Below are 24,109 nucleotides of genomic sequence, written 5' to 3'. Positions count from 1 at the left end.
GATAATCTTTGGAGCTAACAAATGAAGCAAGTCCATGAGATAATTATTGGAGCCAATAAATGAAATGAATGATCTTATTAGATTGCACTTTCTTTTAAACGAATTGACAATCAATTTTTAATTTTTATATGATGTCCTTTTATGTGGCAAAAGGCGTCACCCAGCGCCCACGCCAACCCGTCCCTAGATTAACACGGAGGAGGTAAATCACGGGTGACTACTAGCCATTAGTCCAGGTGGCCAATGCATGGGGAAGACATGCTCAGACGCGCTGAGTTTCGACCCCAAGATCTCATGTGACAAGATCCCATGTCTTAACTAATGTCCTTTTATGAAACACTAGCTTGTGGTCATGTGCATATAGCAACTTCATCGTCACAAGTGTGAATTTGTAAAATATGTCTTCAAAATATAAAGTAAAATCCCACTGGAATTTTTGCAGGCTGTAATGGATGATCCCTGTATTGCTTCTGATGGTTACACATATAACCGTAGTGCGATCGAGATATGGCTCAGCAAGAAGGACAAATCCCCCATCACAAATTTACCATTTCTGCATAAAGACATTACACCTAACAATTCCCTTCTTTCTGCTATTAGAGATTGGAAGTCTAGAAAAAATGACACAATCATTGCTCCATCATGAAAAGCCACGACTCTCGAAAGGCCAACACCTTAAACTGGACTAATTTTTCACCTGTGAATTTACACAGAAAATTCATCATGGTACCAATGTGAATATAAAGAAAACAGTTTCAAGGAAAATTTTACAATATACTCCTGTAAATGCAAAAACAGTGAAATTGTAGAGCAGAAGATGAGATCTTACTGTTTGATGTATTGTGTTCTGTTGAGAGATGAGATTCTTTTTGACACTGGTGTACAAAGAGGATGACTGGTTTGAAAAGTGAATTTCTTGTGCAATCATGTAAATGTCCATATGCTGGACAAAATTAAGTTGTTCCATGTAGCTGATATGTAATTTGATAGATATAGATTCATTAATTCACGGTGTGAATGGGCCTGTTGACCTTCATGAGATCGTCTGAAGAAATTCAAAATCAGTGAAATACTGCATATCCAAATAGTTTTAGAACAATGAAGAGTGCCTCTGCAGGTTAGGATTTAGTATTGGTCGTGTTATTGCCCATACTTGTTTATCTCCATCAGATTTCATTATCGGTCAGCATCAGCGAGTAATTATTTGTCAAAACCAGTGAGATTTGTGGAATCTTGTAAAGAATTTGCTCTATTAGCTTTCATTACTATACGACCAAAATGCCAGTGAGGGTAGTGTTTAATTTTTTTTTCATTTTATTTTAAATTCTTTTATTTGTGAACGTGAAAATTTAAAATAGAAAATAATAGGTAAAATTTTTTAAACTTTTTTTCTTCACAATGTCAAAAAGGATATTCAAAAAAAAGTAAAGGTGCCTCACCTATATTTTGTCATAAATATTTTTAATTTATTAAAATATATTATCACTAAAAAAAATATTGTTTCAATAAAAAAAATGAATATTTTTGGTAAAAAAATTACAATTACCATTTTTGACTCGAAAATATATATATGAGTACTAAATATTTTTATTTTTTTAATTTTTTTTAGAGTTTAGAATTTAGGATTTAGTGATTAGATTTTAGTATTTGAATTATAGTATTAAAGTTAAAGAAATTAAAAAAAAATATTACACATGAGGCTCATAAGATGAATAACTTAGGCCTTAGTAGGATATCAACAATATATATAATATGCCGCATACCTATTGAGTACTTAAAAATTTTTTCATTTTAATTTTTTAACTTAATACTATAATTCAACCCTAAATGTTAAAGGCAAAATTTAATTGACATAATCGGTTGCTTAAAAAAAATAAACAAGGAAATAATAAAAAAAAAATTAAGCTTTTGATTGTGTCAATAAGATTTTACCTTTAGGGTTTAAGGGTTGAATTATAGTATTAACACACAAAAATTTTAAATCAATTTTTTTTATGTACGCATGGGATATAGGAATAAGACATGCGGATTATATATTGTTAGTCTTGTAATTTAGATTATAAAATTTTATTACCTTTTATAATTTAGATTACATTACATTACAGTTTTAAAATTGTACTAAACAAAGTAATTAATCTTATAATGTAATCTTGATTACATTATAAGGTTGATTATCCCTCGCCAAACATAACCTAAATGGCTTAACCACGAGGAAAAAAAATATAAAAATATATATTACTATACACAGCAGCAGAAGTCCATATATATATGTATATATATATATATATATATATATATATATATATATATCCTGGGTGGCAACGATGAGCACCTCTCACGACTGTCAAAACAATGATTATATATACATGATTTTTATATCCTAGGTGGCAACTCTCACGGTTGCTGAAAAGGTGATTTTTTTTGTTTATTTTTTTAAGCTTATGGTTATGCCAGTAAACTTTTACCTTTAGATTTTAGGGGTTGACTTATAGTATTAAGTATAAAAAAAATTAAAATGAATATATATATATACACACACATGTGGGGCCAACCCATGGGTGCCCAGCGTAAGCGACTGAGGGGTCGAGTGATGTTGTAGTAGGGGTGGGCTCTCCACTGTTGCATTCCCCCCTTAGTTGCTCATGCTGGGTGCTCCTGTGGGGACAGCATGTGGGCCTCCACAGGGGCCATGTGGGTTGTGCCTCCTCAGAAGTGGGTGTTGGGTGGTCATGTTAGACAAATAATATGATGCCGGAGATTTATAGAGTATTAGTCAAATTTAAATTATATTAAATTAAGTTCACTTATCTATTAAGATGACTTGAACAGATAATCTCAGACTGCCAGCGAAGACTGGTTTATGCCAAGTGCTAAAGGCAGTCTGTATAGTGGTGGCAGAGCGGGCTGGGAGGCCGGACGGGCAGATCGGCCGAGCAGGAAGATCGTGCAGGCAAATCAGTCGGGCGAGTAGAGCTGCTGATTGGGTGGAACGACCGAACAACCAAGTGGTCGGTTGGGTAGAGTAGAGGAGCGGTCGATCGAATAGTATGGTCAAGCAAGCGTGGACCCGAGCGATCGAGTGATCAGTGCGATGGAGTCGTAGATAGAGCACGGAGTCTGATCGAGCAGAACAGCCATCCGATTAGAGTGGCCGATCGAGCAGGATGATCGGACGGGCAGAAAGGACGACCGGGTAGACAGAGAGGCCGACCGGGTAGATAGAGAGGCCGATCGAGTGAGCGAAGAGGCTGACCAGGTGGACAGAGAGGCTGACCGAGTGAGCGGAGAGGCCGACCGGGCATGCAATTGGCCAGGTAGTGAGGCCGAGTGAAGTAGCCAAGTAGCCAGTTGGGCGGAGAAGTTGAGCGTCCTAGCGGGCGAGCCGGGCAGCCAAGTGAGTAGAGAAATAGAGCGGCCGAAGAATCCGAACGGGCTAATGGACCGAGGGCCTTCGAGAGTCGCAATTTTCTTGAAACAGATTCGCCCCACCTCCGGCTGTGCTTCGAGATTTTCTCGAGTGGTCTATTTCCTAGTATACAACGATTAACCGTGGCATACACCAAGCACTGGTGGTCACGACGAATTGAGTGGTACTCGACTGCTATCATGGGCACTCCACCAAGCAGGAGTTTGCATGACAGAGGAAGCTTCTGCTGTTTTTCTGTGTGTGTAGGAGCTCAAATCAATAGCAACCATAATGATAATTACTTGCCGAGCTATGAAATGCTAGTGTTTCACTCAGCCGTTTTGATTCTGTATTAATCTTATTTTAATGAATCCGTTAGATCGTTACACAAGCAGCAAAAAGATTTACGTGGTAAAATGTTGGTTGTTCCACTTGGACAAATTTTGTCTATCCCAACCGATCCGACATTTGACGCGCGCAGGCGTGCTCACACATGAGTCAACCTGGTTCAGTACAATCTGGGCCCTTGATTTGCACCTCCTTATATACCCACGTATGAGAGAGAGTCTCTCCTCATATATTTGTTCACTTCATCAATGCATGTGAATCAATATAAACCAACTAATATGCCTTGAAACTTTCAATATGGGACTCAAGTCTCATTCACGATGGAGCATTTTTCCTCTTCCATCTCTTTTTCATTCACATCACTTATATCCAATAGGCTATGTCTGACGTGTAGCGTAATATGAGATTTTATATATAGAGAGTTTTAATATGCCACACCTTTTATGCAGAACACCAGCACCTTAAAATTTTTTATTTAATAGTGTAGCACAACCCTTAATGCTACTAGATTAAAAAAATAAATTTTATATATATATATATAATAAAAAAATTCATAGATCCGTTCAACCTAAGCTCTCCATCGATTAGGACCTTTGTAATGACCCTTTATTTTATTAAATGAAACTTCTACCCTTCTCTTTGTGGCACATCAAATAATCAATAATATGTGAAAGCAATACATGGAAGCATGATCAAATATCTAGCAAGCTTAACAAATAATTCCTTTTGTTTTTTTAACTAAGAATGAAATTCACGTAAATATTAAAGCAAAGCATGGAATATAATTATTACACATAATAAACATCCTACAAATATAAGATACTATAAGTATTATGAAACAACTAAGTTATAACTTTGCCAACATTAAGTTTCATAATATCGATGAATTAGGGAATTAATAACATGAGTATATGTATCCATGCAAATAAATAAGTATAAAATTTAAGTATATATAAAAATACTTTTCAAAAATTAAAAAAATATATATTTATGGATATATTTGTTAAATATTTGTTTTAGAGGGTCTTATCACTTAGTGCCCAATATAACATTGTATCAGAAATAACCCTATAAATATGACAAGATTAATATTCTTCAACATTGTTATATATATGGCTTCAACCCAAAAATCTTTGCATTTATATGACTTGCCATTAGACTAACTACTCTATCCATCTTTATTTTTATTTTTTTAAGCATAAAAATGAAAGTGAGCATTAATAAATTGCATGAGTCAATTAGAAATATAATTGAATATTATCAATTGATAACCGTTTGATTTTTTAGCAATCATGTTGTTGATAGAATGTCCAAAAGGATATTATATTTGTTTGGCGGTCTACTAAGAACAACAAAAAACTACTTCAATTGCTAAAAACATCTAAACTAATCCAATGTCCAGAGTGATTTCAAAGTGCAAAAAAAAAAAAAAAAAAAAAAAAAAAAAAAAAAAAGGAAAGCTCGATCATTGAATGAAGGTATTATCATACAAAAAGGATAGCTTGTGTTATTACACATGTACCAACATCATTCAAAAAACTGGTATACAATCGAACCGAACCACAAAAAAAACAAGCAAATGAAATGTAATCACAGATTGCTTCCACGAACTCCTTGGAATCTCAAATTGAAGACGGGCAAAAGTACTCCACCTTAATTAGTAGGGGTCATAGGGGTCCAGGTGGTGGCGCTCGAGGCAGAAGCAGAGTCGGGAGCGGAGGATGATGATCTCGCAGCGGATGGAGCAGGGCTGGAGGCGTGGGCGGCCCCTTGGTGTCTCCGGTATCTAGGTCCGGGGATTCCAGGCTTGCTGGGTTCTTCCAATGTTCTTGGCCTTTTGGACAAGATGATCACGACGCGGCTCATGTCAGGCCGCAGCTTGGGGTCGGACTGGACGCAGAGCAGGCCGAGATGAATGCACATTTCTACTTGCTCCGCCACGGCCGTGGATTTCAAAGCCGGATCCAGGAGATCCAGACTCTGTCCCTTCCTGTACAACCTCCAAGCCTATAATTAATACGCATTTGGTCAAAGCATGCGATGTGAATTGGGTTGAAATGATAGAATGGAATACACATATATAGTTACCCATTCGAGGAGGCTTCTGGCTTCACAGTCGGGGAAAGGTGCGAAGGCGGCGTTCTTGCGGCCGGAGATGAGCTCGAGGATGACGACGCCGAAGCTGAAGACGTCGGCTTTCGCAGAGAGGGTGCCGTGCATGAAATACTCAGGGGCCATGTAACCGTTGGTGCCAACAACGCGGGTCTTCACCTGGCTCAGCTCCGCCGGGAAGAGGCGGGCCAGGCCGAAGTCGGCGATCTTGGGCGACCACTCTTCGTCCAGCAGGATGTTGCTGGCCTTGATGTCGCGGTGGATGATGGTGGTGTGCGCTTCCTCATGCAAGTACAGAAGACCCCGTGCCACACCAACGATCACATTAAATCGCCGACACCAGTCCAACTGCGCCATCTTCCAGTTATTTTCCTCTCCTGCTCATTCATCGCCATCCACCATATAAAATAGTATTTTTAATCATATTAATTGTCTCATCTTTTTAGGTTATATTAAATTTTATGAATTTTGAATCCGTCAGTCGTATTTTAAATTGGGATGAGTCGTTTTAACATGTGATATATATTAGCAACTAGACTTCTATTAATAAATGACATGACGACAAAGCTAGTAATGTTATTATCACTAGTGCATAGCCTCTTTAGTGGGTTTGAGAGTTTGATGCGGTTGGTCATATATCAATTCGACTGATATAGATTGACCTAACGCGAATTAAGAGCCAATTCGGAGATAGAAAAGTAATCAAACTCGGGAATCTGCTTACTGGAGAAGAGGATCTTGTCTAGGCTCTCGTTGCGGACGTACTCGTATACGAGGAGCTTGTCGTCACCGTGGGTGCAGTAGCCGTAGAGGTTCACCAGGTTCTTGTGCTGCACCTCCGACAGCAACATCGCCTCGTTCATGAACTCCTTCGTCCCCTGCCTCGACGCCACGCTCAGTCGCTTTACCGCTACCTCCCGCCCGTCCTCCAGCCGCCCCTGCACAGCACCCATCCAGTCCATCACTCAGATCAACTATCCCCAAATCCCAATCCCTAATCCCCCTTCGCACTCACCTTGAAGACCGGCCCAAATCCGCCCTCGCCGAGTTTCTGCTTGGGGCTGAACTTCCCGGTGGCCTCCACCACCGCCTCGTACCGGAACACCCGCCGCCTCATGGCCGTGATGGCCTCCAGGTCATCACCCTCCCTCTCTTTCTTTTTACCCTCTACTTTCGCCACAAGAAACAAATTAAATCAGAATTATTTCCCTCAGCAACTAGAAGCAGCCGCCAGTTTACCTTGTTTAAGGCCGCCACCGTCTAGGAAGTGCTCGATGAGGCTCTTCGAGAATTTTTTGAACCTCGCCATCCCCCACGACGACGACGACGACGACGACGACGCGACGACGAAGGGAGCTGAGGACTGGAAACTTGAAAGAGGAACAAAAAAGTTAAGGCGTAGTGGCTAACTCGAAAGTTCTGTTTTAATTATAGCAACCGTCCCGGCACGGTCTCTACGATTCACACGATGTGGGACCGGTGAATCCTCTGCTTAGATAAAAGAGCAGGCGCGGTAGAAAACCGATCGATGGTCAGAAGTAATTTTTTTTTAAAAAAAAACGTTAATCTAGACGATTATAACTCGTCTGGAGATAAAAAATATTAAAAAAGAACGAGGACGATAAATTTTATAGTCATAATTTAGTCAGTTAAAATGAAATTTTTTATATTTATTTTTTATTGATATATATTAATTAAGATGGTATATAATAATAAAATATTTTATATTTAGATTTTGACTGACTAAATTTTGGTCATTAAAATTTATCCTAATTTAACATAAATGCACTAGCAAAGATAAGAATGATCATGGGTATCTGACTTTGACCCAAAAGGCGAATGCGCTGTCTGTTGTCGGAACTAGGAAGACTTTAATTCCCTTACAAGAGAGAGAAAGAAACATTAAAGTGTGTAGAAGATACGGATGGATAAAATATTAATTTAAAAAGAAAACGGACCTTCGACAAAAAACAAAAAAAATACAAAAACAAACGAACAAGAATGTTTTGGCTTGATGAAATAGGCACGAAAGCAGCTACTGAGGATACTCCTCCGTCGAGAATAAAAAGGGCTAAAAACTAATTAACAGAAAAAGTTTAAGAGGCGGGCATTATTTATAAATCAGTAATTTATTAAACTGCTTATCTGATTTTGCGTATCTACAAAATGATCCAATCGTGTATCCCTTCCTAGTTTTTTCCATATTAAATTGATCCAGTGGTAAGGAGCGGGAGCCCACAGAGGAAGGGATTAATGGTACGAAAGAGTCAAAGGTTTGGCCGAATAGGGAGGAATCCCTTGGCCGACCGGCCTGGGTAGACCTCGGACCGGCACGAAGACAGCTCGACCTCGGGTCGAGCTTCCGACGCTCACCAGCTCTTTTATAGAGGAACCGCTATGCCAAGTAGCTGGGCTGCTAGGCCAAACGGCAGAATGACTAGCTGGTGCCCCCATCCGAGTATATGACCGATCGACCGGCTCACTCGGTCCGAGGCACATGTATACCCGGGCGTCCAGGAGGCCAAGCGATCAGCCCAACCGGCCCGGTTAAAAACAAAGGGCTTAGAAGAGGACAAAAGGGGCAGCTAGTTATATCATTCTCGAGACGTCTGCCGTCGACAAGCAGAATGGTCGGCGGTCGGGCCGTACCAAGGATCGTACGGAGGAAGTTTCCGCTGTCATGACAGAGATATGCTCGGACAATTGAGGTATGGTATCAGACATGCTTTTCTGACACAGTCATTCCAAGGTATGTTTTGCGAAGCGTGCACGTCTTGGGAAGCGTGCACGCGCCTCTCCGGGATCCTATATAAGGACCCCCGAACTTCGACGGAGGTATGATTTTCTCCTATTCTACTGTAGCCACAGTCTCTGTTCTATTTGTGATTCTTCTCGCCGTCGTCTGACTTGAGCGTCGGAAGGTCGTCGCCGGGAACCCCTTCCCGGCCTGACTTGGTTGCAGGTTCATCGGAGGCTTACGTCGCTGTGAAGATCACCTGGGAGCAGCAGAGAATGCCACGTTCCCAGTTTCCATCAACTCAGTGCACGGACAGATCATAAACCATCCCCCCTCCTCCTCCTCCTCCTCCTCTCTCTCTCTCTCTCTCTCCTTTTGCACTATTCATCTCCCCCTCCAAAAAAAAAAAAATTATAATATGGGATGAATTTTAAAAAAAAAATCATCTCAAAATGAATTTGCTATGCAATTTGCGAAGAAAACTATTTTATTGTCAATAAACGGTCGTCAAATTCGGTAACGAAATAATATAAGTTCATTGCTAAATATGTAACAAATTTGTTATTTGTTGACAAAATTATTACAAATTTGTGACGAAATAAAATTCATCACATAATTTCATAATCTCATAATTGTGATGAATCAAGGTGTTTGTCAGAAATCTAAGATTTGAATCTGTTATTCGTCGCAATTCTACGACGAACGAGGATTCAACACAAATTGTGATGAATCAAGATTCATCGCAATTCTAGGACGAATACTCTTATTTGTTGCAATTTTACGATGAATATGGTTCGTCACATAATTGCGACGAATTACCGGATTCATCGCAGATTTGTGACGAATTTTCATCACAATAATCATCGCAAAATGAAATTTTTTTCACAGAACTTATTTATTTATACATTTTATCATGTATACAAATATAATCACAAGCTATTTATTTCAGATAAATACATAAATGAATATACAACACATCATATTCATACAATAATAAGTTTCCATACCATCATATTCATACAATAGATAATAATACAAATACATATCAAACAAACCAACTTAAATCTTGTCAAATAAGTCATCATATCCAACATTCCAAACAAATAATCTTCTAAGTTATAATATCCAAATGCCAATATCTCATATCAAAATGTCTTAAAACATTAGAAAGATAAAAAAAAAAAAAAATCATTGACCTCTGGTTTCTCGGCATGTACTTCTTTCTCCTTCCAAACTTTTTTTCTTCTTTTTTTTTTTCCTTGCAAAAAATAAACAAACAAAAGAAAATCATATAAACTAATAAAAAAAATAAATATGTTGAATTCTTACTTCTTTCAACGTGAATTTTCAACCACCACCTTTCTTGGCCTCACCAAACTTGTTCGAAACAAAAATAACCGTATTCATCAAAAATATAAAAATCAAAGATTGACAAACTCAATTAAATAACAAATTTGAAAAACATTAATTACAAATAACATTCCTACACAACAAAATCATAAAAAAATCCTTCCCACCATTATCATAATATTTGTCACCATCAAGGTCAGAACTAGAAGGAATCCGATTTGGAACGAAGCTTAATTGAAAATGTTGCATTATGAAATTATGTTATAAGCACAAATCATCAATTATTTTATCTCTTTCCTTCATTTTATGTTTGTTTTGCTCTATTATCCCTCTCAAATGGGTAACATCTTAAGTCAAGTTATGTATATGTGTTGTTACTGTTGGTGGGATAGAAGAAGATGTATAAGCAACTCTATGGATTCGGCTAAAAGAACTCATTATATTCCTAATATCCCTCCTCCTTTTGGTCTCTCACTCACCTCTAGTTATAAATCCAAATTATTACCAACAGAAGACTTAGAGGCCTCATTATCATCACTAGTACTTGAACCTCTGTGTGATAGCTCTAGCTCATTATATTTATCTTGTATAATAATGAGAAAAATTAAAATAAATTTACAATAACAATAGTTTAAAAATGTTAGATCGTGAGCACGTGAGTGGGGAGGGAGGGGGAATCGTGTGATTTTGAAATTATTCTTGTCTTTTAAAATACAGAGTTTGTAGCAGAAATAAAGCTATGGAGAAAGAAGGGAGAAAGGGAAAGACAAGCACTTACACAAGTAATTTTTTACTTAGTTCGAAGCATTCGATGACTCTTACTCTAAGGTCAGCACTCATTGAGTGCTTTCATTGGGCAATCCACTCATAGTTCGAATGTTACGAAATTGACGTACAAGAACTATTAGGAAAAGTTACCGACAATATAGAAAACAAGCATAACTTGATTGTCAGTTGTCGGAGAAGTATTACAGCGTCGTAGGAACTTTTTTAGAGCAACGCGCAGGAATGAAAGTTGGAGTACTTGATGTGTTAAAGTTGCTGATTGAAGGCTCCTTTTATAGCCCCATCCAGGCTCCTGGATCCCCTCCCGAGCACCTGGACTATGCTGACGTGGTGAGTTCTTGTCGAAACTTTATCCTCGAAGTTTATCTACCTCCGGGTGCCCCGAACCCCTCTAGGCTCCTGGACCGTTGACGTGGGCCGGTCACGTTGCACTCTAACTCAGTGGGAAGATGAAATTTCCCTTGTCCAGGCACTTAGAGTAACTCTTGACGCTCGAGTTAGTTCAGACAATAATATATGAAGTAAAAATAATATCTTGATAGCCTCTGGATTGTCGGATCCTAACTATGAGTTTCGTAGAAACTCTTGGTTAGACCGACGCCTACTGTTCCCTCAACCGGGAACGTGTCATCATTGGATCTCTTTTTCAATTGCTTACCTCCACTTACCAATCATAGGCTTCCTTGATGTCAGGTCCCTTGACCCACTAAGGCTTCCTGCTAGATCTTAATCAATCTGGACTTCAGTCAATTGTCAACCCAACTGGACTTCCTTTTGTCAAATCTTAACCAATCTGGACTCCTTTTGCCAGATCTCAACTAATCTGAACTTCGTGCCAACTATCAATTTAGCTGGACTTTAGCTTGGTGTTTCGGTCTTCTAAACCCATCAACTCCTGCACACTTGGTTAGAGCAGATACATAACTAATAGAATTTAAATTATAAATTAAAATCCAAACCTTAATTATTTTAGCTCTTTCCCAGCATTTAGTCTTGTATTTGCTTTGAAATGTGCAAGTGAAAGTGTTTATGAATGATGGTTCCTTCCTCATTTCCTTGGTATTAAAAAAATACTATTAAAAATAATGAAATTGTCTAAAATAGATTAAAAAATCAGTGGGAGAGTTAAAAAATTATCAATCTATGTGCATGCTCATCAATATTGATAGAGCATCTCGTATATGTCGCAGACAAGTCTCCAAGATTATAAGCTTGATTTGTTCTATTCTGTTCACTCCTTTGTTTGCTCTCCTCGATTGCCCAAAAATTGGAGATCCTAGTCTAAATTTTATTGGTGACGCAAGATGACTTTTTCACTAGTCTTAGCATGATTAAGCACATGCCGGATGTAATCGCCATAATTTTGTTGGTGCAGGAAGCATCCGACAATCGAACCTAAGTTTTGATAATGGCAAAGAGATTCAAAGTTAAGATTCCTTGTTATCTAACATGTTGAGTGAGTATTTCAGGAAAGTCCTAACTGCGGTTAGGCAGGTGAAAACCCTAGGGGATGGTAACCCTAGGTCATAGGGGGTGGTAACCCTATGCGGAAAGTCTTGGCAGGTCGATGGCTTCAGGCAAAAGTCCTAGGGGGTGGTAACCCTAGGTGGAAAGTCCTGGTGTCGCGAACCAGGTGAAAGACTGGACTAGCCGGGGAAGCGGATGTCCAGCAGAAAGTCCGGAAGCATCGAGTGTTGAGCAAAAGTCCAGTCGATCTGGAGGATCGACTGGCAACGGATAAATCTCCTGAGTGGAGTAGGTGAGGACGCGTTCCCCGTAGAGAGAACAGTAGGCGTCGGGTCGACCTAGGGTTTCCGGTCGGAAACCCGAAGTCAGACTCGGACAGTCCGGAGACTGTCTATACTTCTTCAATAATGTTTATTGTGCTAACTTTGTGTTGCAGGATAGTGTTTGGGGACTAACGTGTCTTGCAGGAGCAAAGGAGCAACCTAAAGGCTCGGATGAACAGTGTCCGAGGCGCCTCCATGGAGCTTGGAGGCGCCTCGGGTGCAAAGGCTGAGCTGGCTGCGAAGCACCATTGGAGGCGCCTTGGAGAAGGCAGAAGGCGCCTTGGAAGGCGCCTTGAGAGGGATATAAGGCGCCTTGAATGGATGAAATTCGACCAGGTCAGGTTTGATCCACGCGGAAGACCAGGCAGCATGGAGGCGCCTTGAACAGCCTTCAAGGCACCTTGAACACCCTTTATAAGGGGGTTTCGACCAGCACTTCAGATCAACAACTTCCAAGCTATCCTTGTGCTGCGTGCTGCTCAATCAACGACCCTGAAGTGCTGTTACGAGTCCACGACGACCAGGAGCTTCGAGATTACGATTCTGTCGTCGGTATACTTGTTTTTAATTACTGTACTAATTGTAAATCTTGTACTCTTTTTCGAACTTATAAGTGTTGCCCACCGAAAGCGATCAAGGATCGCGGGCCTTCGAGTAGGAGTCGACCTAGGCTCCGAACGAAGTAAATCCCTTTGTGTCTCTGTGATTGCATTCGTTATTTCTGCTGCGTATAGTTACTTTGATAGTTTTACGATTCCGATACGTTTAAAAATAGCCACGAGCGCTATTCACCCCCCCTCTAGCGCTTCTCGATCCAACAATTGGTATCAGAGCGGGGTCGTCTTGAATCAGTGCAACCACTATTCGAGATAATTTTTTTTCGTGGTTTTGTTCGGAGTCGATTAGAATTTAGCCTCATAGCTATATTCTAATTTCTTTTCACGAATCGATTTTCTGCTCAAAGTTGGACAATACCACTTGAGCCTGTTATTTTTTTTCTTCCTCCCGCACTACTAATTCAAGACTTAGTCTTGGAATAGATATTTTTGTTTCTGTCTTCGTAGATCTAAATGGCCCAACAAGAAGGATATAGCACCGTTCGTCCCCCACTATTTTCCGGAGAGGACTTCGGATATTGGAAGGGACGAATGGAAATATATCTGAAGATCCAGTTCGACACCTGGATGATCGTCAAAACAGGACTGGAACTACCAACTGGTACCGACGGTAAGCCTACATCCTGTGAAAACTGGGAGCCAGCATTTATCAAAAAAGTGGAAGCCGACGCCAAAGCCACCTGCACCATCCAATGCGGTCTTACCAAAGAAGAGCTCAACAGAGTCGGTCCATTCTCCTCCGCAAAGGAACTATGGGAGAAACTGATCGAACTTCACGAAGGAACCTTTGAAACTAAGGTAAGTAAGCGTGATTTGTTACTTAATAAACTATATAATTTGAAAATGCAGGAAGGCGTGACGGCAAGTTCTTTACACGCTCGAATTCAAGATATCTTGAATTCCCTTCATGGAATCGGGCAGAAAGTAGAAAACAGAGATATAATAAGGTATGCCCTTAACTCATTTCCTAGGAGTACATTGTGGGTATCAATGGTGGATGCCTACAAAGTCTCTAAGGATTTGTCTTCCTTAAAATTAGATGAGTTATTTAGTGAATTCGAACTCCATGAACAAACTAATGCACAGCCATCCGAGAAAGGTATTTCTTTGATTGCAGGAACGAGTCGAACACGGGAATCAAGAGGACGACGAAAAGTTGAATCAGAATCAGAAGACGAACCCAATTCAGAAGATTCAGAAGATGAATTGGCCAGCGAGTTTGTGAATCTTGTAAAGAAGCTCTACAAGAAGAAAAAGGGATTCAACAAGAAAGATCTAAAGAAGGCAGTTCAATCCAAGGAGACTCAACAGAACTCAAAGGCAAAGTACGAAGTCACTTGCTACGGGTGCAACCAGAAGGGGCATATAAAAGCCAACTGCCCCAATCAAAAGGAAGCCAAGAAGCAAAGAAGAAAGAAGGCACTAAAGGCAACCTGGGACGAATCTTCTTCGGAGGACGAAGACGACGAACTCGACCAAACGAGTTTACTCGCATTGATGGCCCGGGACCAGATCAGCGAATCCGAGAGCGAGTCAGAAGTCGACTCCGAGCAAAGCCACGGATCCGCATCCGTTTCCGAAGGGCCAGACTCCGCTGTGAGTATTCCTAGGCTTAATAATTTAATCAATTATTTACTTCGCAAATTAGCCAAGTCAAATTTGAAAATTAAATCACTTTTAAAAGAAGTAACCATTCTTAAAGGAGTAACTAACTCAACATCTTTAACTGAAGATTCAACTCAAGTACAACTTGAGAAAGAAAATTCAAATCTGAAAAATCAGTTAAAAGATTTAAAAATTACTTTAGAAAAGTTCTCTCTGGGCTCCAAGAATTTGGATCTAATTCTTGGGACACAAAGAGCCATCTACAATAGAACTGGGATATGATATAAAAGTAAAAAGAAATATATATCTTATCTATCCTTAATAAACAAACAAAGTAGTAAATCAGTCCAAGCATGGGTCCCCAAGTCCAAATTAATCAATCAAATTGGACTTGGCCAATACTGGGTTCCGAAGGATCAAATATACTACCTCGACAGACCATATCGAGGCCATGATCCAGGGAAAGCTAAAATGAAAACGATCTTAATAAAAAATTCCAAAAGAAATTAAATTAAAAAATTCAAAATTAAATTCTAATAAATTCAAAACTCGAAATTAAATTAAATTAAATAAAAATTCAAAATTAAACTGAAAACTAGATGGAGGATCCAAACTAGCTGGCACCTCCAACTGAACTACCCGATAGGGTAACTGAACCTAATCTATCCAAAATGGGTAAAACAAGAATAGATTACCCGGCAGGGTAATTAAGGTTAGATTAAAACGGGATAAGTTTAACTTGAACCACAGTACTGGTGAAGTTTTTGGATGATAGTACGTTAGGGAAGCTTGGGCATCGCATGTCTAGGAAGATATGACTTCGACCTGGTGCATTTGGCCAAGTGGAACTAACCGAAGCTACCCTTAAATGGATCCTAACTAGTTAGACCAAGGTTTGGTACTAAGTTCAGTGGGTAGGACTATTTGGGAAACCTCGAAGGCATGGTTACTTTAATGAGCTCCTTGTGACTCACCATAGCCCAGAAGTTTATCCAAAGAATGCTTACTTGTTGAACCCAAAGCTAAACTTGAATCTAACACAACGTTAAACCAGACCCTTGAATTCAACAATAAATCATCTCACATCAATTATAGGATTCCCTGATTGACAATTTAGATCGGGTGAGATGACTAAGAAACAAAATTATTTAAAAATCTTTTCAAAATTTCATTTCAAAATCCTTTCAAAGTAAATTTCAAAATTATTTAAAAATCTTTTCAAAATTAATTTCAAAATTATTTAAAAAATCTTTTCAAAATTTCATTTCAAAATCCTTTCAAAATTAATTTCAAAATTATTTAAAAATCTTTTCAAAATTAATTTCAAAATTGTTTAAAAATCTTTTCAAAATTAATTTCAAAATTATTTAAAAAATCTTTTCAAAAATAATTTCAAAATTATTTAAAAATCGATTCAAAATTAATTTCAAAATTATTTAAAAAATCTTTTCAAAAATAATTTCAAAATTATTTAAAAATCGATTCAAAATTAATTTCAAAATCATTTAAAAATATTTTCAAAATCAATTTCAAAATTATTTAAAAATCTTTTCAAAATTTCATTTCAAAATCCTTTCAAAGTAAATTTCAAAATTATTTAAAAATCTTTTCAAAATCAATTTCAAAATTCTTTAAAAATCTTTTCAAAATTAATTTCAAAATTGTTTAAAAAACTTTTCAAAATTAATTTCAAAATTATTTAAAAATCTTTTCAAAATTAATTTCAAAATTATTTTAAACTTAAATTTCAAAATCATTTTAAAACTAAATTTCAAAATTACTTTAAAAACTTAAATCTCAAAATTATTCTCATTAAACATAAGTGTTTGCTAAATTATCTTGAAATAGAAAATTTAAGGAGACAATAAACATAGTGTCTGCTTCAATCACACTATCTTTAATCCATTAAAAAGAATCCAATTCAACTACTTCATGTGTAGGAATTGGATCAATGGATGTTGGATAGTGGATGCTCCAGACATATGACTGGTGATAAGTTGAAGTTTACCAAACTCAAGTACAAGAGTCTAGGATCAGTTGCATTCGGCAACAACGGTAAACTTAAAGTAATCGGAAAAGGTAATATTGAACTTAGTTCCGATTTCATTAATCAAAATGTTTTATTGGTTGAAAATTTTAACTTTAATTTACTAAGTATAAGTCAATTGTGTGACAGCGGATACCTAGTTAATTTCGATAAATCTGGATGTCTAGTTAAAAATATTGAAAAACCAGAAATTAAACTTAAGGGACTTAGGAAAAATAACATCTACACAATTAATTTATCAATATCCTCAATAAAATGTCTCCTGACACAGCAAGAGGAAACCCAACTGTGGCACAGAAGGCTGGGTCACACACACACAAGACTTATTTCAAAAATAAGTCAAAATGGTCTAGTTAGAGGTTTGCCCAAATTAAAATTTATTGAAAATTCAATCTGTGATGCATGTCAAAAAGGAAAACAAACCAAGTTAACCCACAAGTCAACTAACCTAGAAAGATCCAACACCATACTTGAGCTCATTCACCTTGATCTATTTGATTCACATGGAGCCAAATCACTAAACAAGAACCAATATTGCTTAGTAATAATTGATGACTACTCTAGGTACACTTGGGTAAAATTTCTAAAAACAAAAGATGAAACCTATGAAATATTTAGTAATTTTTGCAACTTAACGGAAAATGAAAAAGATACTAAAATTAAAAGAATAAGAAGTGATCACGGAGGGGAATTTGAAAATCATAAGTTCACCTAATTTTGTAAAATAAATGGATACCAACATGAATTTTTATGTCCTAGAACCCCCCAACAAAATGGACTAGTGGAACGTAAAAATAGAACATTACAAGAAGCAGCTAGAACTATGCTAAATGAATATCACTTAAATCATCAATTTTGGGCTGAAGCGATAAATACTGTAAATTACATTCAAAACAGAATTTTAATTAATAAATTTCACAATAAAACAGCATATGAACTCTACTATAATAAAATTCCCAATCTAAACTATCTAAAAGTATTTGAGTGCAAAGTTCACATTTTAAATACTAAAGATTACTTAGGGAAATTTACACCCAAATCTAACCAAGGAATATTCTTAGGATACTCCTCTACCAGTAGAGCCTTTAGAGTATTTAATCAAAATACCTTGAAAGTTGAAGAAACAACTAATGTAATATTTGATGAAGAAAACAATTTACCTAATATAAATGAAAATATTGACACTAATCCAAGAGCAGCAGACGATGATGAAATCCAACCTAATCATCATGAGTCAGAAGAACCAGTTTCTGACTCACAAATAAGACCAACTAGAATAAGCACCTCTCACCCACCTGACCAAATTTTGGGTGACCCAAACCTAGGAGTCAGAACTCGATCGTCCTATAGAAACCTTAGTCAGATTGCTCTAATTTCTAAAATTGAACCTAAAACTATAGAAGAAGCCCTGCCCGATCCAGACTGGATCATTGCGATGCAGGAAGAATAAGCCCAATTTGAGAGAAACCAAGTCTGGGACCTTGTACCTAAACCCATAGATAAATCAATAATAGACACTAAATAGGTTTTTAAGAACAAGTTGGATGATCACGGTGATATAGTAAGAAACAAAGCAAGGTTAGTCGCCAAAGGGTTCAGTCAAGTCGAAGGCTTAGACTATGATGAAACTTATGCTCCAGTAGCTAAACTCGAGTCCATTAGGATGTTATTAGCCTATGCAGCCAATAAAGGATTCAAATTGTACCAAATGGATGTTAAGTCAGCCTTTCTAAATGGCTTTATCAAGGAAGAGGTCTACGTAAGCCAACCTCCAGGGTTTGAAGACATAGACTACCCTAATCACGTATTTAAATTAAAAAAGGCACTATATGGACTAAAACAAGCCCCTAGAGCATGGTATGAAAGATTATCTAATTACTTAATATCCAAAGAATTTAACCAAGGACAAATCGATCCTACTTTATTTGTGAAAACTATAGGGAAAGACATATTTATAGCCCAAATCTATGTTGACGACATTATCTTTGGTTCAACCAATTCAAAATTCTTAAAAGAATTCGTCAAATTAATGGAAAGTGAATTTGAAATGAGTATGGTTGGAGAACTTAATTTCTTCTTAGGCTTACAAATTAAACAAACTAAAGATGGGATCTACATTTATCAAACTAAATATGCAAAAGAGTTAATTAAAAAATTCTGTATGAAAAATTAAAAAATTATAAATACTCCAATGGCAACCAACATAAACATTGACTCTGACCCTGAAGGAAAACCAGTTGACTCAAAATACTATAGAAGTGCCATAGGTAGCTTACTCTATCTAACTGCAAGTCGACCCGACATATTGTTTGCAGTAGGTATGTGCGCAAGATACCAATCATGTGCAAAAGAGTCACACCTATCTTATGTTAAAAGAATACTTAGGTATATTAAAGGAACTCTAAATGTAGGACTTTGGTATCCAAGAACTTGCATCTTTGACCTTTACGGTTATTCTGACTCAGACTATGCTGGGTGCAAGCTAGACAGAAAAAGTACAAGTGGTAGCTGCCAGATCCTAGGTCAGTGCCTAGTAAGTTGGTCAAGCAGAAAGCAACATTGTGTTGCTCTATCCACCACAGAAGCTGAATACATAGCTCTAGGAGAATGTGCATCTCAACTGCTATGGATAATGCATACATTAAAAGACTATCAACTAGAGTATAAAAATACACAAATCTTCATTGATAATATCAGCTCAATTAATCTCACCAAGAATCCTATTCACCACTCTAGGACTAAACACATAGAGGTAAAATACCACTTTGTAAGGGACCATGTAGCTAAAGGTGAAATTGCACTCAACCACGTTGAGTCCAAATCAAACCTAGCTGACATCTTTACAAAACCCTTACCTGAACTTGAGTTCAGTGCACTTAGAAGGCAAATAGGAATGTGTTGGGTAGAGTAGTGTTCTCATTTTCTAAAAATAACTCTCATTGTTCTTTTCAAATTCTAAGAAAATTTCAAAATTTCCAACTCCCTAGACTTACTTATCATTTTCTTTCAAATTCTAGGAAAAATATTTTTCAAAATTCCCAAGTTCCTAGATTTTTTTTCAAAATTTTGGAATTAGCCTAGGTTTTCCCCCTAGATATCATGTTCCCCTAGAATTAAGCCAGAGCATCTCACAAACACCTAGGTTTACCTTGATTGTGTTTGAAAAATATAGAACGGTGTGAGATGCATAGGGTATAGCCTGGACTCAAGAATGCTTTTATCTGTGCATCAATATGAGTCTGGGCGTTAAATATGCAATAAACATTAATCAAGTTAAGCTCTCCAGCTCTAGTCAAGTCTATCTGGACCAAAATAACTTAACTTGACTAACCTAGTGAAAGCTATTGTCCTGTAGACTATCAGCAAGTAACTAAAGGTTAGACAGTTGGTAAAGGATACTCAATTTTTCTTCTTAAAACATGTTCTTGCTCTTTATAGCTCTGATACCTAATAACTCAATCTATTGAACATGTCTTGTGCTTGGACTTAAGGACCAACTGAACTTAAATAACCTTGTGTTAAAAACTTTATTGAAACTAAGTTCTAATTGACATTAACTTTCAAACCCTGTTGAACTTAGCTAACCTGTTAACCTTAGTAAAATCATGAACAACTCAAACAAACATCTATTATTACCCATTTTTTGATATATGGCAAAGGGGGAGAGTAGAAGAAAATTCAAAGAATTAAAGGAAATTGAAAGAAATTCAAATTTTAAAAAAAAGTGAGCTTTTATTAAGGAGGAGTCTTTATATTAAGGGGGAGCTCTGCACTTAATTTAGTTCTGCACTTAACTAACATTATGCTTGTATTTTCATGCTTAGCTTTTAATGGCATTATTTTCTTAACTTTGAATTTTTGTTGCCATAATCAAAAAGGGGGAGATTGTTGGTGCAGGAAGCATCCGACGATCGAACCTAAGTTTTGATAATGGCAAAGAGATTCAAAGTTAAGATTCCTTGTTATCTTACATGTTGAGTGAGTATTTCAGGAAAGTCCTAACTGCGGTTAGGCAGGTGAAAACCCTAGGGGATGGTAACCCTAGGTCATAGGGGGTGGTAACCCTATGCGGAAAGTCTTGGCAGGTCGATGGCTTCAGGCAAAAGTCATAGGGGTTGGTAACCCTAGGTGGAAAGTCCTGGTGTCGCGAACCAGGTGAAAGACTGGACTAGCCGGGGAAGCGGATGTCCAGCAGAAAGTCCGGAAGCATCGAGTGTTGAGCAAAAGTCCAGTCGATCTGGAGGATCGACTGGCAACAGGTAAATCTCCTGAGTGGAGTAGGTGAGGACGCATTCCCCGTAGAGGGAACAGTAGGCGTCGGGTCGACCTAGGGTTTCCGGTAGGAAACCTGAAGTCAGACTCGGACAGTCCGGAGACTGTCTATACTTCTTCAATAATGTTTATTGTGCTAACTTTGTGTTGCAGGATAGTGTTTGGGGACTAACGTGTCTTGCAGGAGCAAAGGAGCAACCTAAAGCCTCGGATGAACAGTGTCCGAGGCGCCTCCATGGAGCTTGGAGGCGCCTCGGGTGCAAAGGCTGAGCTGGCTGCGAAGCACCATTGGAGGCGCCTTGGAGAAGGCAGAAGGCACCTTGAGAGGGATATAAGGCGCCTTGAATGGATGAAATTCGACCAGGTCAGGTTTGATCCACGCGGAAGACCAGGCAGCATGGAGGCGCCTTGAACACCCTTTATAAGGGGGTTTCGACCAGCACTTCAGATCAACAACTTCCAAGCTATCCTTGTGCTGCGTGCTGCTCAATCAACGACCCTGAAGTGCTGTTACGAGTCCACGACGACCAGGAGCTTCGAGATTACGATTCTGTCGTCGGTATACTTGTTTTTAATTACTGTACTAATTGTAAATCTTGTACTCTTTTTCGAACTTATAAGTGTTGCCCACCGAAAGCAATCAAGGATCGCGGGCCTTCGAGTAGGAGTCGACCTAGGCTCCGAACGAAGTAAATCCCTTTGTGTCTCTGTGATTGCATTCGTTATTTCCGCTGCGTATAGTTACTTTGATAGTTTTACGATTCCGATACGTTTAAAAATAGCCACGAGCGCTATTCACCCCCCTCTAGCGCTTCTCGATCCAACAAATTTTTCTTGAAACCCCTCTTTATTTCAATCTCTTCATTAGGGTCCCAAGTGAATGATTGCAGCAATGGGAAAAATAATTGATTATACATTCTCTTTTATTTCATATATAAAATGAAGGGGATATACCCTAACTCGCTCTACCAGAGCTCTTTTGGGGTGTTAGAGTGCTGGTATATGTTATTAAATCCCCTCTCCAATAGTTATTCATGATTCAATTAATCTCGTGAATAGTATGTATAGAATTTCCAAACCTATCATAAAGTTACAAACAAACAATGTTTAATAATTAATATATTTGAAAAAATAAAATATTTTTTAGTACTTACGAATCTCAGTAAGAGACTATAAATTCTCGAGTGTTTTGTATTTTAACAACTGAATGTCTGGCAGAAGGAACTTACGTGGATACTGGTGACTGAAGTGACGAAGGTACTAGCAGAGGTGTATAAGAAGGTATTGATGAATGTGTATGAGAAGGTCCTATCTGATCAAGGGGCATATCAGACTAGCCTTGAGAACTCTATCTATTGACATCCTGTTGAAATTGTCAACTAAAATTTAAAAATAGGATAAAGTAAATAAAAATTTGATGTATAATAAATAACATGAAAAACCTTACCATGTTTGCTAAGAGATGAGAGAGTGTGTGAAACATATGACGACAATATGTCACCTCTAATGACCTATAAGGAAAAAAAATGCAAAGCACTAACAGCTAAAATATATAAATTTAAGAATGAGAGAGTATATACAATTAATTAAGTTACGAGTTTTGTACATTTACAGATTAAAACTAAATTTACTCATAAAAAAAACATATTACCATATATGAAAATAAAATATCATAATTTTTGTTATATTAAGATAATAAACTTACCCATTATCAAAAATCAAAGTCCTCATTATCATTATCATTCTCACCTTTATCCTCGTTGTCATCCTTCTCCTCCTCCCCTCCTGCTCCTGCTCCCCCTCCCCCTCAACATTCTTATGAATTTCACTTGCATCCATGTATATCACTACTTCGTAGTGATCTCATAATGCTGGAATAATATATTCTTCGATCTAAAATCAATTCACAACTTCCTCTTGTTGATATGTAAGTCTTTCTAATGTTCCTTAATTTTTTTCATGCTTTCATTTTATGAACAGTCTACCAATCACTTCTGTCACGTTTCAAACTAGGATATGAAACATAAAATACTTGGATCACTTATTGTGCTAACACATATGGTTCATATATATCTCTCATACAATATCTTCTTATTGTGTTAACACAAATGGTGCATATCTCTCATACAATATCTTATGATTAATTTAAACCAAATTATACTATGGGTGCACATTCATTCCTCTGATAGGGTCAAATCAGTGACACATGAATAAAATAACTTACATTTCTGGGCTAGAGTATTTTACCTCTATAATTTCATCTAATAAGCCATAAAAATTATTGCTTGCATCTACAAGTTTATTAGATGATTAAACACAAATCCCACTATTTATTATAGCATTCCACATTCCATATTCTTGAGTATGAAAATTATATCCATTTATAAAATATGTTGGCCAAGTATGTACCACTCATTTTAGACCCACGATAGATTGATTAACAATTCTTGCTCAACGTAATTTTGATTATCATGAACCTAAAGTCAAATAAATATGTTTAAAAGTCAAGCTATGTGTAAACTAAATTTAGATTGTCTACGTGCATATGATTTGAACTATGGGGTAAATTCTTCATCGTAGAAGTGATTAAACTCTTGTGTCAATATTTCAAAATTTAAGTTTTGAAAAATTCTACCAAAAAAAATAATTATAACACAAAAAATTTAGACATAATAAATAAAAATAGAAAAATATACTAACTCAAAATATGATATTACTTTTGGATAGTTTAGTAAAATATATGTGTGTGTTGTGCATCATTCTTGACTAGTTAAGTATTTTTGCTTACATAATCTACTTGGTTAACCAAGACAGTTAAAAATTAAGAATGCATTCAAATTGGGATCAATTGGTCTCAATCTTTTACTCTGAATATGAGGCTCAAAATAATATGATACAAAAGTTATTACTTTCTCTACAATATATGCATTAACAATAGAGGTTTCAACATGTGCCTTATTTTTTACTTTTTCTTCAAATGATATAGGAATCTGATTGTAATATAACAAATTATATTAGATATTAATATATAATAAAATT

At 37.3% G+C, this 24,109-nt stretch overlaps 2 protein-coding genes across 4 annotated transcripts in view; one reads left to right on the top strand and one right to left on the bottom strand.

Annotated features, from left to right (window-relative positions):
• Window positions 1-961, top strand: part of LOC121998221 (U-box domain-containing protein 35-like) — a 41,612-nt gene extending 40,651 nt beyond the window's left edge. For all 3 annotated transcript variants that reach the window (XM_042553019.1, XM_042553021.1, XM_042553020.1), the window contains exon 9: window positions 443-961. In XM_042553019.1, coding sequence (XP_042408953.1) covers window positions 443-646 — 204 coding nt within the window. In that variant the 3' untranslated portion in view covers window positions 647-961. The remainder of the gene's footprint in view (window positions 1-442) is intronic.
• Window positions 962-5,235: 4,274 nt separating this feature from the next.
• Window positions 5,236-7,278, bottom strand: LOC121998220 (putative serine/threonine-protein kinase). Its single transcript, XM_042553018.1, has 5 exons — window positions 7,106-7,278; window positions 6,882-7,033; window positions 6,591-6,804; window positions 5,843-6,243; window positions 5,236-5,761 (listed from the first exon to the last, which is right to left on the bottom strand). Exons 1-5 carry the CDS (start codon window positions 7,173-7,175, stop codon window positions 5,408-5,410), a joined length of 1,191 nt encoding a protein of 396 aa, XP_042408952.1. The 5' UTR covers window positions 7,176-7,278; the 3' UTR covers window positions 5,236-5,407.
• Between the last annotated feature and the right edge of the window lie 16,831 nt (window positions 7,279-24,109).

Source organism: Zingiber officinale, chromosome 6A, assembly GCF_018446385.1.
Source record: "Zingiber officinale cultivar Zhangliang chromosome 6A, Zo_v1.1, whole genome shotgun sequence".
NCBI classification, from domain to species: domain Eukaryota; kingdom Viridiplantae; phylum Streptophyta; class Magnoliopsida; order Zingiberales; family Zingiberaceae; genus Zingiber; species Zingiber officinale.
This window is presented reverse-complemented; position numbering and strand designations above follow the sequence as displayed.